Source organism: Macrobrachium nipponense, chromosome 40, assembly GCF_015104395.2.
Source record: "Macrobrachium nipponense isolate FS-2020 chromosome 40, ASM1510439v2, whole genome shotgun sequence".
Lineage (NCBI taxonomy): Eukaryota > Metazoa > Arthropoda > Malacostraca > Decapoda > Palaemonidae > Macrobrachium > Macrobrachium nipponense.
In genome coordinates, this window is record NC_061101.1 from 15,299,496 (window position 1) to 15,314,495 (window position 15,000).

At 40.1% G+C, this 15,000-nt stretch overlaps 2 protein-coding genes across 2 annotated transcripts in view; one reads left to right on the plus strand and one right to left on the minus strand.

Moving 5' to 3' along the window:
* The window catches only part of LOC135211944 (TBC1 domain family member 25-like), a 112,865-nt gene that overhangs the window by 8,596 nt on the left and 89,269 nt on the right, over nucleotides 1-15,000 (minus strand).
* LOC135211945 (uncharacterized) lies at nucleotides 635-3,581 on the plus strand (the record flags this gene model as incomplete). Its single annotated transcript, XM_064245191.1, is given in 1 exon segment — nucleotides 635-3,581. A coding segment is annotated over 1 exon segment (1,091 nt), but the record flags the coding sequence as incomplete, so codon positions are not given.

Here is a 15,000-nt window from a genome sequence, read left to right on the forward strand (position 1 = left end):
TCATCAGTAGTATGGGCAGTAATTCTTGTAAATGATGGGCATGAAAATGTTAAGGAATTCAGAGGAAAAATGTTTTTTAATATTGTATTGAATTCCTTTTTAATTTGTTTATGAACAAAATGTCTATTTTGAGTATATATTACCTGTTTCTGTGAAGAGAGGTTTAGGAAGAAAGTGTTCAGAATATTATTTGTGCACAAACAGGCCAGTTGTTAGGGATTGTTAATCAAGTTTGCTTGGTTAGAAGACTAGAATTTTTGTTGTCTATCATTATGGACTTTGCTGTTGCAGCATTAAAATTTATAAGCAAATTACAAGAAGTGTTCTGATTTAAAAAATGTATAAAATTGCAGAATTTTTTAAGGTGAATTTAAAATTTTATACATTTTGCACCTCTGAAACTAATATTTTAACCTTGTTGTTTGCTTTCACTTAAAATTTGGGCTGTGCAGTTAGTGTATTCACTGTACACTAACAATCTACAACACATTGCCATATTGCTGAAGAAAATTTCACTGTACATACGCCCTTGCAAAGCATTGTTAGGCTGCAGACTTCACATACTTAAACTAATAAAGAAACAAATAGAACTCTTGAATTCTCCATCGTCTTGATGCTTAACTTTTGGACTTTCAGGTTGCTTTTAATCCAGTTCAAAAAGAGAAAACGCCAGCCCCGCCCCCTACTCCGCGGCAAAATCACTATGCCAATGTATGTGCCCTAAGAAGACAGAGATCCTGTGTATCCAATAGAAGTGCCGAGTGCCTTGCTGCCATCCTTAGTAGGCGTGCAGCCAGTGTAGACTGTGATGGGCCCAATGGTGGGCCAGGTGTGAAAAAACTCAGCCGAACGTGGTCTCAGCCGATTGATACATCTCATGTGAGAACACGCGTACCAAGTGGTGAAAATGCTATTTGTGTAGACCGAATAAGAGAAGAAAGCACCTCGCCTGAGGATAGCCCGACTAGAAATATTAGAAAGATAAAAAATTTACGTGAGTTTCAGTTACTGACGAAAAATAAGGACTCGGATAGTGAAAGTAATCCTGGTTCCCCAGCCAAAGAGAAAAAATCACCCAGTAGAAAGAAGAATGAAATGTCAAAATCAACTCTAGCTCCTAGTTTAAAAACTGAAAATAAGCCTAGGAGATGTTTCTCAGATTCTGATGCAGATGTTGGCATGCCTGTTTATTCTGATGGTGAAGTTGATGTATGGCAAAATCCTGTTGCAACATTATCTCCTGAAACTGACAAGGACATACAAATTGTATGCCAAGAGGAAGCGCCCACAGAAGTAATTCAACATCTTGCACCTAAAACTAATGGCCAGCATACCCAGCCTGAAAAGGAGGGTGACAATGATCCAACTATGACAGCTAGTGTCAATTCCTGTGAAGAAGTTACCGAAGTCACAGGCTGGCAAGTCACCATGAGCAGTGGATCGAATGGAACTCCATGTTTACCTCCTCCAGATGAATTTGGAGGTGGTAATCCATTTCTCATGTTTCTATGCATTACAATTCTTCTCCAGCACCGTCAGCATATTATTGAAAACAACATGGACCACAATGAGTTAGCCATGCACTTTGATAAAATGGTTAGGCAGCATAATGTAAACAAAGTCTTGAGCCAGGCTCGGCGCATGTTTGAAACATACTTGAAGTTTGATTTTAGTAAATCCCGCTCAAAAAAATCTCCACCAAGTTCTTCAGATCAGTCATGTTAATTTTCAGAGCTTGCATATTGAAGTCAAACAATAGAGTAGCTGTTGGTTTCAGTGGTAAACTTTTCATCAAATTACATTCAATCTTGGTTAGGAACAAAATTTTGTGGTGTGCGTACTGTTGCTTTTAGGCTGCTCAATTGTAAGACTGTTTTTCTTGAATTGTTTAGCTGGTAAAATATCACTAGGGTTGCATTGGGATTGGAAGAATATGCTCTTATTGCAAATTATGTAAATACTTAGTTGTTTCTTTGTTTTATATTTCTGGGAAATTTGAGGTATATAAAGAGTGTTCTATTGGTGGTTTAGTTTTGTACAATATAATTTTAAGGTTCTTAGGAATTAGGTGATATGACTTTTTCATATTGCATGTGCAGAACAGTTGCTGTTATTTCTACATAATGGTTCACACTCATGAACATATATTGTGTATAGAATATACTATATGAAATAAGCACATAATTACGTAATTAGTAACTTGCATTAGAATTTTGCATTTATGTTGTTTTTTTACCCTTAGAATCTGTACTAAGTACAGATTAGTTAAGTGGAGATTTGAATCAAGGATTTTTCACATGGAATTTCATTAATTTCAGTAGGATTTGGCTTGTGTGGTAGTCATTGATAGAATTAATTTCATTTTAATATAAGTTTTTTTACGTAAATTTTGTACTTTTTAATTTAAAAAGATAGTTTGATCATGTTCAGTCCATTTCTTTCATGTTAGGACTTTATGAACAAATACTGCCATTTGCATTTTGCAAAGTTTGTCAGAATTACATTAACAAGTATCATCTTCCATGATGGTAATTTTACTTTTGAGAGATTGGGGGTGAGTCACTCATTTTGGACAATGATGTGTAATATTTACTGGTAAAAACATCCGGAGTTCAAGGAGATTCTTACTTTTCACATACTATTTTGTCATAGAGTGGATGGCATTCTAATTGATTAAATGAAAAGATGATCAAAACTGCTACATCCTTGTCATTAAGGATGTACATTTCTGCAGGTACTATATGTGCTTCCTTTTGTTCTATATTAATACAATGCTATGTGTTCAGTGAATTATCTACTATGTATTTGCCTACTTGTGCTTCCTATTTTATGTTTAAGGTGTGTTCATATATACTATTTTAAAAAGAAAATTATTACTTATGTTTTGAATATGGTAGTTCCCATTTGAAAAGTTTGCTATTACTTTTGACTCCAGTTTTATCTTGAAATTATCAGACCATCTTTATTTCAGGAAACATTCCATCATTTTTAATTCTTGTAATTTTGTAAAAGACCAAAAGTTACAAAAGCTCATGATTTGATAAATTTCTCTTACAGTAATACCAAGATCAGCCTTTAAATTAGTGAACATCTCATGCATTATTGTAAGTCACCTACAAGACCACAAAAGCCTGTTGTGGTTTCTTAGTAGCCTTTAAAGGCATGAAAATAGTTTTGGATGATGCATTATAAGCTTCTGGATATTGTTTAGTATGTAATTGGAAGTGCATTGCTTTGTTCGATTTGGTAAGGCAGTGTTTCAATTGAAGTTATTGTAGTGTGGCACCTCTAGCAAACTCAATTTTTTGCATGTAATTTTATGCAAAATGTGAAAATAATTTTTTCTATGGAAATAACTGTGCAGCTAGTGCAGTAAGATTTACAAATTATTTTATTTTTGTAATTTCTGGGTGGGGTAAGTAAAATTCTTGCAATTTGTTTTAGTGTGTAGCCAGTCCTTGAGGACTTTGCAATACCCCAATCAGCCTTTATGAATTTTGTCATGTTATAGGTTTAAATGTAATTTCAGCAAGTGAATATTTGCATTTGTAAAGGTTGCTGTGCATCTCTTGAGTGAGATGTGACAGTGCTGGAATGCCAGCATAAGAGTGCAGCACTAAAGGATGTTAATACCAATTCTCGTGTGGTGTTGGAAGAGGAACAGTCATAATTGCTCTCCTTTTGAAGTACCTAAGTTGTGAAGTTTTGGTTGTAAAATTGGGATTTTGAGTTAAATGTCAGCGGCTTTTCATCCTATCTTGAACACCAAAGGTAAACCAAAGGTAACTTTAGGAAATTTTTTAGAATTAGTGTCTCCAAAGTTTTGTATCCATTGAGCATTTCTTAATCCTAAATTGACACATCTTGTAACTGTCAAATGTCAGCTCTCAAAATAGATTTATATTTGTTAGCGTTAATTTTGGTTGTGTAAATAACAGTAATAAAAATGTAGTACAGTACTTAGTCATGTTCAGGAAACATAAACCATATCTTTTATTTTTGTTGTCTATTAGAGTGAGTTATTTTTATCAACATTTTGGCAGTGGTTTTCATACAGGTTATAAACTATATACGTACATATACTGTACTCCATTTATATCAATACAGTTGGCCCTTTTAATCCATAAGGGTTAGACTCTCAGCCCTCAACTGCAAGTTACAAAATTTTGCAATTGCATGCTATAGCTAACCTGACACCATATGACGTACCACAGGCTAAGCTGTTAGCATTTGTGAATTTCCTTTAAGTATAAGATAACGAAAATTGTTTAGCACAAACACCAAAATGAAGTACTTGCATTATTTTTAAAAAATACTGAGAAAGCTTCAGTACCAATATCATGAACATTAATTTATTAAAAACAAGCAAATAATTTCTTCTATACAGTTGGTACTCACCTGTTAATATTGGTACTATTCAAAATTTGTGTTCACATCACTTGACTACAATTCGCTTTTATAAGACAATACCTTTTAAATTGATGTTGTTCACAATACTTTTATTTTCAACTGAAAGGATACATGTATAGCCATGTATCTTTTTTTTTTCTGTGCTGATTAACTATAGGTCTGCAGGTAATGTAGAACCAACAACTTTCAACTTACCACTATGTTACATTACTACTTCTTCATTGCCTTTAGTGATAATGTTAATTATTGTATTTACTACTATTAATTTTCTTTTTTCACTTCTTTGGTCATTACTTAGGGTATTTTATTGAAGTATTTTTTCATTGAAATGATTATATTAAATGCTTTACCCTGGATTTCTAAATAGAATATGTTGATTGTCATGTAATTAAGCACACTAGTGGTTCTTGCAATACAGCACTTCTTGTTTCTCCTGCTTTCCTTATTTTTCTTATTGCATTTTATCCTATTTGTATACAGTACTGTACTGGCTTTATCCTATTGTTTTAATTTAAGGGTACGTATGTTTTATAAGCCACTTGAGCAGGTATTTTTAAGAATTTCAGTACCCATTTATGTAAGTATTATAATGCCAAATTCTTTAAGATTATTTAAAGATCTTTTTTTTTAATTCCTTAGAAAACAAGGGCCAACTGTATGTTTTTTTATCTATACACATCTAGTCCTTTTACATTCATACAACAACAAATACAAAACACTGTTGTATATATTTTTATTCAAAAGGCTAAGTTATTTAAATCTCTTAAGTTTTTTATGTACATATATTTATATAATATTGACCTTCGAAACAGTCCTGATAAAGGAATCACAAAAACAAGCTCTCATATGAAATAAAACCCAGTCAAGAAGAACATGTACATTTCTAAATCTGTATAATAGAATCTCCTGATAAAGGAATCATCTTTATTGCATTTGTCAAGTTAAAACAGTATATCAGTTATCAGGCAGAAGAATATGTTGCGGTACTTCTCTCAACGGAACAGGAGTTTAGCAGAAGGTATCATTAATCAGTTTGTTAGTGATTCAGATGAGAAGTGGATATTGGCTGCCAGCATATATGAGGAAGAGGTAAGGGGGTCCATATAGTGCTCTCTTTTTTTTCTAAAACTTCCTCGGTTGTAGCTCCTTTTCTCCTGCATATTTTGTGATTGTGTGCAGTGATAATTTGTTTATCAGTATAACTCTGTAGAGTATGGGATGAGGTTTTCATGTGTATCCTTTAAATTGCTGTGCCAACAGAGGGTTCTCTTGGCCAGTTTGCGTGTTCTTTGTTATCCCTGTACCAATATTTACTACAGGTATATAAAAAAAATTTTTTGACAAGTGCACTTTAAGTATGCATATAAAGTTAGTTTTTGTTTAATATATATTTTCATACAATCAACTTACCTGTCAGATATATACATAGCTAAGACTCCGTCGTCCCCGACAGAAATTCAAATTTCGCGCCACTCGCTACAGGTAGGTCAGGTGATCTACCGGCCTGCCCTGGGCGGCAGGACTAGGAACTATCCCCGTTTTCTATCATATTTTCTCTGTCGCCGGTGGTATCAACCATTGTTGCTATTACCTCCTGACTTAGATTCTTATTTCATCCTTTGATCATCGTTTCTCGGCTTTTTGGTGACGTATCTGGATCGTGTTTTTGGCATTCGCTACTGTGGACTGTTTTTGGAATTGCTTTTTGGATTTTTCTCAGTATGTCTGATTCAAATGTGAGTGTGAGAATGTGTGTGAATGTAGGCTGCAGGGTGAGGATACCGAAAGCTTCAGTTGATCCTCACACTGTATGCCGTAAATGTAGGGGTTTCTGTGTTCTGCTAAATAATACTTGTAATGAATGCGAGGGATTAAATGCAGAAGAGTGGAAGACTTTAACTTCTTATTTGAAGAAGTTAGAGAGGGATAGGGTTAGACGTCTGAAAGGATGTGACCCTGACGTTCAAGGCCTATTGAGCCTTTTTACTGGATAATTCTAATCCTACTGATTTAGATTCCTCCCTATGTTTCTCATTCACAAAGTTGTACTTTCGGGTGGAATCGGCCTCGGAAATCGCCAATCTGAAAGCTACGATTCGAGACATGAAGTCCAAAATGGCGGACTTACAAGGTAAGGCTAGTGAAAGTGAGCATTACAGTGAAGTGAGTTCTCCCAGTGTTGTGGAGGGGGTGCGTTTGATCGTCCCTGCGACGCTCCCAGGCCTAGACCTCTTCCAAGCTCCCATGCCCAGAGGAGAAGGAAGTCGAAAGCCTTAAGGAGGTCGTGGGGAATCCCCACGGTCAGACGTCCCTTCAGCTAGCTCTGTTTCGTGGCAGGCTGCTCAAGGGCGCTCTAGAAAAAGCGTCCTTCGTGAGTGTTTCTCGTCCTCTCCCTCTCCCTCACCTAAACACGAGGGTGGAAGGAGTCGAATTTATCGAGACCTCTGAAGCGTCATATGAAAGAACCCGAAATTGATTCGAGCCCAGAGCGTTTTCTCAGATGACGCTCCCTCTTCTATTAAGAAGGCGAAGGTGGCGTCAGCGTCACCCGACGAGTACGCAGAAGTACCCTTTCCTACTTCTCCCCCGAGGTGATGACGAAAGGCGTCATGCAGTTGACGTGGGAGAAGCTTCAAGGAGAATTATTTTGGCAGTTCAAGAGCAACTGACCTCTCTAGTGGGAGTTTTTAGCGCCTCGTAGGAAGGACGTTGCGCTTCCAATCAAGAAGTCTCGTCCTCTCTCCCCTGCTAAACGAGAAGCGTCATGCTGACGTGAAGCTTCTAAACATCTTACAGAAGCTTCGGGTCGAGAGCGAGAGCGGTTGCTTACGAAAGTTTCGTAACGCCAGAGAGACGTGAGACGTCTTTTAGACATGAAGCGTCTTTGAAAGCTGTTGGTAGACGTGAAGCTCCGACCAATATTTTGGCGCCAAGTAGGACGCCTTTTGAGAGCGGAGCGTCTTCCAGGCGCGAGGCGTCATCCGGACCGTCAGCAGCCAAGTAAGCGGGAGATGTCAGCCAGGACGCTTGGCGGACGAGAAGCGTCATCCAAGCGGGAAGCGTCTTCTATTTATCGAGAGAAGCCTGAGCTTTTGGCGCGCCTTCCAAGGCTATTAAAGCGGGGAAGAGGAAAGAATATCATTCCCTTAGCCCCTCTCCTATTAGGAGTTTGTCTCCTCCAGAGGAGGAACGTACAGAAAGGGGAGCGGAGACTCATTTAGATCCCGAGTTGAAGGAAACTCGGATGATGAATATCAAGGAAGAGAAGGGACTGTCAGAAACTATAAAGTTTTGACTGCCTTGCTTCTTGAGGAGTATGGAGACGAATTGACTCCTGCCGCTCCTCCTTCTCCGCGCGCTCTGTTTTCGAGTGCTAAGACGAAGAAGTCTTCGTCTTTTCTCAAAATGAAGCCCACCATTTCAATGAAGAGGGCTCTACAATCCTTAGACTCGTGGATGAAGTCTAAGAAAGACTTAGTAAGAACGGTCTTCTGCATGCCTCCAGCGAGACTAGCTGGTAAAAGAGGCATTTGGTATCAGACGGGAGAGAATATGGGTATTGCTCTCCCGTCTACGTCAGAAGCAGACTTTTCGACCTTAGTTGACGCTTCACGTCGACAAGGTCTCAACTCGGCACGGATTACGTGGGGCATTTCTGAACTGGACCATCTCCTCAAGGGACTCTTTCATGTATTGGAAGTTTTCAACTTCTTAGATTGGTCCCTTGGGGTGATGTCCAAGAAAGCCCATGATTCGGAAGGAATCGAACCGGAAGCCCTTTTGTGCATATTGTCTTGTATAGACAAAGCGGTACAGGATGGCTCTTTTGAAATCTCCTCTTTGTTTGGAGCAGGTCTTCTAAAGAAGAGGACGGTATATGGTGCCTTTTAACCAAGGCAGTCTCCCACGCTCAGAGGGCAGCGCTGCTGTATTCGCCTTTGTCTGACTTTTTGTTCCCTTCTCAGTTGGTGAAGGACATTGCTCATTCATTAACTGAGAAGGCGACTCAGGATCTTCTGACGCAGTCAGCAAGGAAGAAGAAGCCTGCTTCTACATCTGACAAGAAAGGACCGAGTACATCGGTTCAGCCCTTTCGAGGTGGTCCGACCTCCAGACCTCCCGCAAGAAGGAAGGCTCCGGAGAAGAGAGGTAGGTCTGCCTTTCGTCCCTTTAAAAAGGGAAAATGAAGCTTCTCTCCTCCAAGCACCAGTAGGTGCCAGGCTCCTGGGATTTGTGGAGGCCTGGACACTTATAAACGCAGACGCGTCATCGTTGGCTATAATAAGGAAGGGATATCGTATCCCTTTCCTGAACACTCCTCCCCTAACGTCATACCAAGGGAAACTAACAGCCAAGTACAAGGATCCTGTGCTGAGGGATACTCTTCGATCGATGGTGGAACAAATGTGGGACAAAGAGAGCGATAGAACTAGTACTAGATCAAAACTCCCCGGGGTTTTACAATCGCCTTTTTCTGGTTGCGAAAGCCTCGGGAGGCTGGAGACAGTACTGGACGTCAGCTCTCTGAACAAATTTGTCGGAAGGAGAAGTTCTCCATGGAGACTTCTGCTTCAGTACTGGCGTCATTACGACAAGGAGATTGGATGGTGTCTCTAGATCTCCAGGACGCCTACTTTCACGTCCCGATCCACCCTTCATCGAAGAAGTACCTCCGTTTCATGACGGGGGGAAGGATCTTTCAGTTCAGAGCCTTGTGTTTCGGCCTGTCCACAGCTCCTCAGGTCTTCACAAGCCTGATGAAGAATGTGGCGAGGTTTCTTCACCTCAAAGGAGTAAATATCTCTCTGTATCTGGACGACTGGCTCATCAGGGCCAGATCAGAGAGACAGTGCTTGGAGGACCTGAAGTTAACTCTAGATCTGATCAAAGCGTTGGGATTGCTCGTGAACCTCGAGAAGTCGCAGCTGACCCCCAGACAGGACTTAGTCTATCTGGGGATTCGGATGGATTCTCGGGGTTTTCGAGTATTTCCTTCGCAAGAGAGAATCGCAAAAGGTTTGCGGATAGTCTCTCTCTTCTTAAGGAAGGGGAACATACGTCGGCGAGGGAATGGTTGAGCCTTCTAGGGACCCTTTCCTCGCTCGAACAGTTCTTCCCACTAGGAAGACTTCATTTACGTCCGCTTCAATTCTTCCTCAAGAAGTCTTGGAGTTGGAAAACTGGACAACTTTCGGACGTCTTTCCCATTCCAGTGGAGATAAGATCGCACCTGGAATGGTGGTTGCCCCCTCTGGAAGAGAACAAAGGGATCTCTCTAAGGACACAGAACCCAGACCTAGTGTTGTACTCCGACGCGTCGGAGAAAGGTTGGGGAGCAACATTAGGCTCGAAGGAGGTGTCAGGCACCTGGGAACCAGCACAGGTGACTTGGCACATAAACTGCAAAGAGCTCTTCGCCGTGCATCTGGCTTTGAAGAGTCTAGAACCTCTGGTGTCGAACAAAGTAGTGCAAGTAAACGTGGACAACACCACCGCACTTGCCTACATTCGAAAACAGGGAGGGACTCACTCCTCGTTCCTTTACGAACTGACGAGAGACCTTTTGCTTTGGACGTCTCACAGGAACATCTCCCTTCTGACAAGGTTCGTGCAGGGAGTAAAGAATGTGAGGGCGGACAGACTCAGCAGGAGGAACCAGGTCCTTCATACAGAGTGGACCCTACACGAGGAAGTGTGTCAAGATCTCTGGTCGCTGTGGGGGACACCTCATGTGGATCTCTTCGCCACATTCATTTCCAAAAGGCTGGCAGTCTTTTGCTCGGTCGCGGAAGATCCAAGAGCTCTTATGGTAGACGCCTTCCTGCTAGATTGGTCTCGAGTAGACGTATATGCTTTTGTTTTCCTCCATTCAAAATCCTGGGATTAGTAATGAAAAAGTTTGTGGCGTCAAAGGAGACGAGGATGACATTGATAGCCCCCTTTTGGCCGGCCCAAGATTGGTTCACGGAGGTGGTAGAGTGGATCGTAGACTTTCCAAGATCCCTACCAAGAAGGACGGATCTTCTCAGACAACCACACTTCAAGAGGTACCATCAAAACCTCCCCGCTCTCGCTCTGACTGCCTTTCGACTATCGAAAGACTCGTCAGAGCGAGAGGGTTTTCTCGCGAAGTGGCAAGCGCGATCGCGAGAGCACGCAGAACCTCCACTACGAAAGTATATCAATCGAAGTGGGAGGTTTTTTAGAAGGTGGTGTAGATCTAAGAAGTTGTCCTCCTCCACTACCTCTATAGCGGAAATTGCTGATTTCCTTCTATTCCTGAGAGAGCAATCTCATCAGCTGTATCCACAATAAAGGGATACAGAAGTATGCTCTCGGCTGTCTTCAGGAATAGAGGATTAGATCTGGCAGATAATAAAAGATCTCCACGATTTCATAAGGTCATTTGAGACTTCAAAGTCGAAGGAACCGGTCCCTCCGAACTGGAACCTAGACGTGGTCCTCAAGTTTCTTTCATCTGAAAGATTCGAACCTCCTCATCTGGCTTCGTTTCGAGACATCACCAGAAAATGCCTATTCCTATTGTCTTTAGCTACGGCAAAGAGAGTTAGTGAATTACATGCTCTGCAAGATAAAGTAGGTTTCAAGCTATTTGCTCGTTTAAGACACTGTTTTTAGCTAAGAATGAGAATCCCTCGAATGCCCTGGCCTAAGTCCATTTGAAGTCAAAGGCATATCGAGTCTCGTAGGAAGAGAAGCAGAAAGATCTCTATGCCCTGTAAGAGCTCTAAAGTTTTACATTCAGAGAAAGCATCAGATGGGAGGCTCTAGACAAGGTCTTTGGTGCGCGGTAAAAGACCCCACAAAGACTGATGTCCAAGAATGCGCTGGCATTCTTTGTGAGGAACGTCATTACAGACGCGCATAAGGTCTGTTCTGACGAACAGTTACAACTGTTGAGAGTTAAAGCTCATGAAGTGAGAGCAGTAGCGACGTCTCTCTCGTTTCATAAGAATATGTCGCTTAAAAACATCATAGATACGACATTTTGGAGATGCAACTCAGTATTTGCATCTCATTACTTGAAAGACGTTCGTGTGACATATGAGAAGTGTTTTTCTCTAGGTCCTTTCGTATCGGCGGATACGATTCTGGGTACGGGAGCCGACACCAATCCTTAAAAGTATATACTTTTCTTCTTTTTGGATATGGTCTGGAGTCTCTTCGAACAATGGAGGACTTGGTTTAGCACGGCGGCCGTCTATGTTGTTCAGTAAGAGAATCTTGTCATATCTAATTAGATGAGTATAATTTTTTTTAGAAATTATGTATGTGTGCGTAGTGGTTTTGAGTTACGGTTGTTGTGACGAGTTCGGGGATAACTCGGAACAATCCTTAGTTCTAACATATGGTTAGGATCAGGTGGTCGGGATTGGTTGTGTGCTCCTTCATAAGGTGTATTGTCATATAAGTGGATCAGCACCCATTGACAAAGTCCTTTCAGGCTCTGACGAGTAAGCGGGTAAGACCCCATCGACAGACCCACAAGAACTCTTGGCCATAGATCATATATCTCGCTAAAGTCTCTTGAGGTGATGCAGACTACTGGGCAAACACCCACGAAGTCTACCACCTATCAGGTAGGAACCAAGGTTTTATTTATACCTACAACATATGTTGTTTACCTGTCTATTCCATATAGTAGCTGTCTCTTACCCTCCACCGAAAGGTGCCAATCAGCTATGTATATATCTGACTGGTAAGTTGATTGTATGAAAATGATATTGTTATGTTACAATAAAGTTTCATACATACTTACCTGGCAGATATATACAATTAAAGGCCCACCCAGCCTCCCCGCAGGAGACAGGTGGAAGAGAGAAAATATGATAGAAAACGGGGATGGTTCCTAGTCCTGCCGCCCAGGGCAGGCCGGTAGATCACCTGACCTACCTGTAGCGAGTGGCGCGAAATTTGAATTTCTGTCGGGGACGACGGAGTCTTAGCTATGTATATATCTGCCAGGTAAGTATGTATGAAACTTTATTGTAACATAACAATATCATATTTACAAGCAAGGATTGTTTAGCTTGTGCTCGAGAGAGTATATTTAAGTTCATTTACGTACATTTTACACTATGTGTCCTGAAAAATGTTTGCTTATAAACATTTTCAAGTAAAGTCACCCTGAGATTCAGTTGTTTAACAGTTTCCAAAGTATCGTGCTCCCTTAGTATTCTCTGTGATCTTCATTAATGTTTGTATGCCAGAGTCCTGTTTACAGGTGAGACATGAAATTAATTCTCTCTAATTTTTTCATTATTGTTTATTTTCCACTAGAATTCCCTCGTCTGTGGCTTTATGCTGTGATTGTTTGGGCCTTGTTACTAGTCTTCATCCTGCAACCCAATACGTATCTGCTACTTTCTCTGGCTAACTGTTCCCTGTCCCTTTCCATCACGTATCATAATGATCTCAATCAGTTTTTGAGCCATAGACTAAAAGCTCTCCACATCTTCCAAGTGCATTTGTCTGGCTAGGAATCCTAGTGTTCTGTAGTCTCACTTTTTCAGACTATGCTTTTTTCTTTATTTGTCAGTGCCCTTATTTCTACTTCCTCCACCACTGATGAAGGGGAGTGAGGTTCTGGAACTGTGCGCATATTATGGGTTTAGAGAATATCCATGTTCTGAATGGCTTATGCACCACATGCAGATCAGTACACTTACACACTTACTGGTAGATGCAGCTTAGAACATTTTCAGCACACCAGTCAAAACAGTTTCCTATACCTTATGGATACTGTTTAATTTTATACTATATGAGTGAAATGCTATTGACAATTTCATCCATTCATGAATAATTTTTTCATACAACTACCATATTAAATGTATATTACTTTTAATGAATACTCTTGTAACAGAACATGAGAGTTGTTTAACTGTTACTCCCTGGCCTTCCGATTAGGTGTTCTTTGTTTCCTTTGGTCTCTGGTCAGGTTATGATGGTGTATAAAGATTCTCGTTCATTCTTTACTCTTGTACTACTATAAAGCACAGTTCGATTTTTTACTTTGTGGCATTTATTATTCTTAATGCATTCGAAAGTTCCTGACTCAGCTGTGATTATAATTCTTTTCTTAATAAATTGTGCTCTTTATTTTCTTTAGTTTTGTAAGCAATATGTAATACTGTCATGTACTGTATAATGTTTTTTAACAATTTTTTTTAACCTCCAAGGCTGTGTTTTATTTCATTCAAATACAGACCATAATACATATTGACAGCATCAGTGGCCTTGCATGCTGCTGTGATATTACTCTATTATAGAAGTGCTTATTTTTTTCTTTTTTTTTTTTTTTTTTTCAACATTAAGCCATTTCCCCCTAGCAGCTGGGATTGTGGCTGTTGTGGTCCAGAAAAAAATAGAACAGGTTGTCATTGCCATGTTTCAGTTGCTGGAGTGGATGAAAAACCCCTCTGCTATAAACTTCATCCACTAGCCGCTTCATACACATGCATAAAAGGCCATCAGCAGCACATTAAACAATTGTACACAATACCATTCACCTCTATATTACATGTTTTCTTACTTTTATGTCCACACCCTTTATTTCCAAACACCTCAATTTCCCCATCTATCCAGCACTTCCTTGGTCTTCCTCCCATCAGTAGTACTAAAGAATTATATATAGTACTTCACCAGATTATCATCCTCAATTCTGTAAACATGACCAGACCATCACCAAAAATGATCCATCCTTTTACCTAAGCCAGCTTCGTTTAGGTATATGTAGTTCCTTGTTGGACGAGTGGTTTTTGTGCTAGGCTACCAATCTGGTGGTCCGAAGTTCGATTCTCGGCTTTGCCAACGCGGAATCAGAGGAATTTATTTCTGGTGATAGAAATTAATTTCTCAATATAATGTGGTTCAGATCCCACAATAAGCTGTAGGTCCCGTTGCTAGGTGACCAATTAGTTCCAAGCCATGTACGTATATATATCTCATCCTTCGGCCAGCCCTAGGAGAGTTGTTAATCCGCTCAGTGGTCTGGTAAAACTAAGATACACTTAACTTAATTTAAGTATATGTATCATATTTCTTCCTCTTTCAATTCTACCACATTCACTTTTTCATTCACATTTAGCCCTCGAGCCTCACTTCTGTAAAGGAGACTTTACTCAGTAATTCTTCCTACATTTAAACCTAGACATTTCTCGAAACTCAAGCCTTTTCATTTGTCATCTCTTCAATTTCTGGTGTTTTACATTCTTCAACCTCTTAATTGACCTCCTTACATTTTCAACAGTCACTGTTACTGGTATTCTCAGTGTTACAGTCATCCAGTTTTGCCTCTCTTCATCCTATGCTTTTAACATTTGATAAATACTTCATCTATCTGGAACTGTATTAATTCAGAGAGTATCTCTCAAGTTGCCCATTTTATTCTGAAATCCATGTATTCATTGATATTTCTCTTCATCTCCTTCTCTGTTGAACATTTTACATGCCTTTTTTTGTCTTTCTTGTTTTCTTCATGATTACTGTACTCTCTTCCGGTATGCTGGCACGTACCTTTTCTCGTGTCCATGCAGTTGCACCCCAAACACAATCTCGTTTCCATTACTG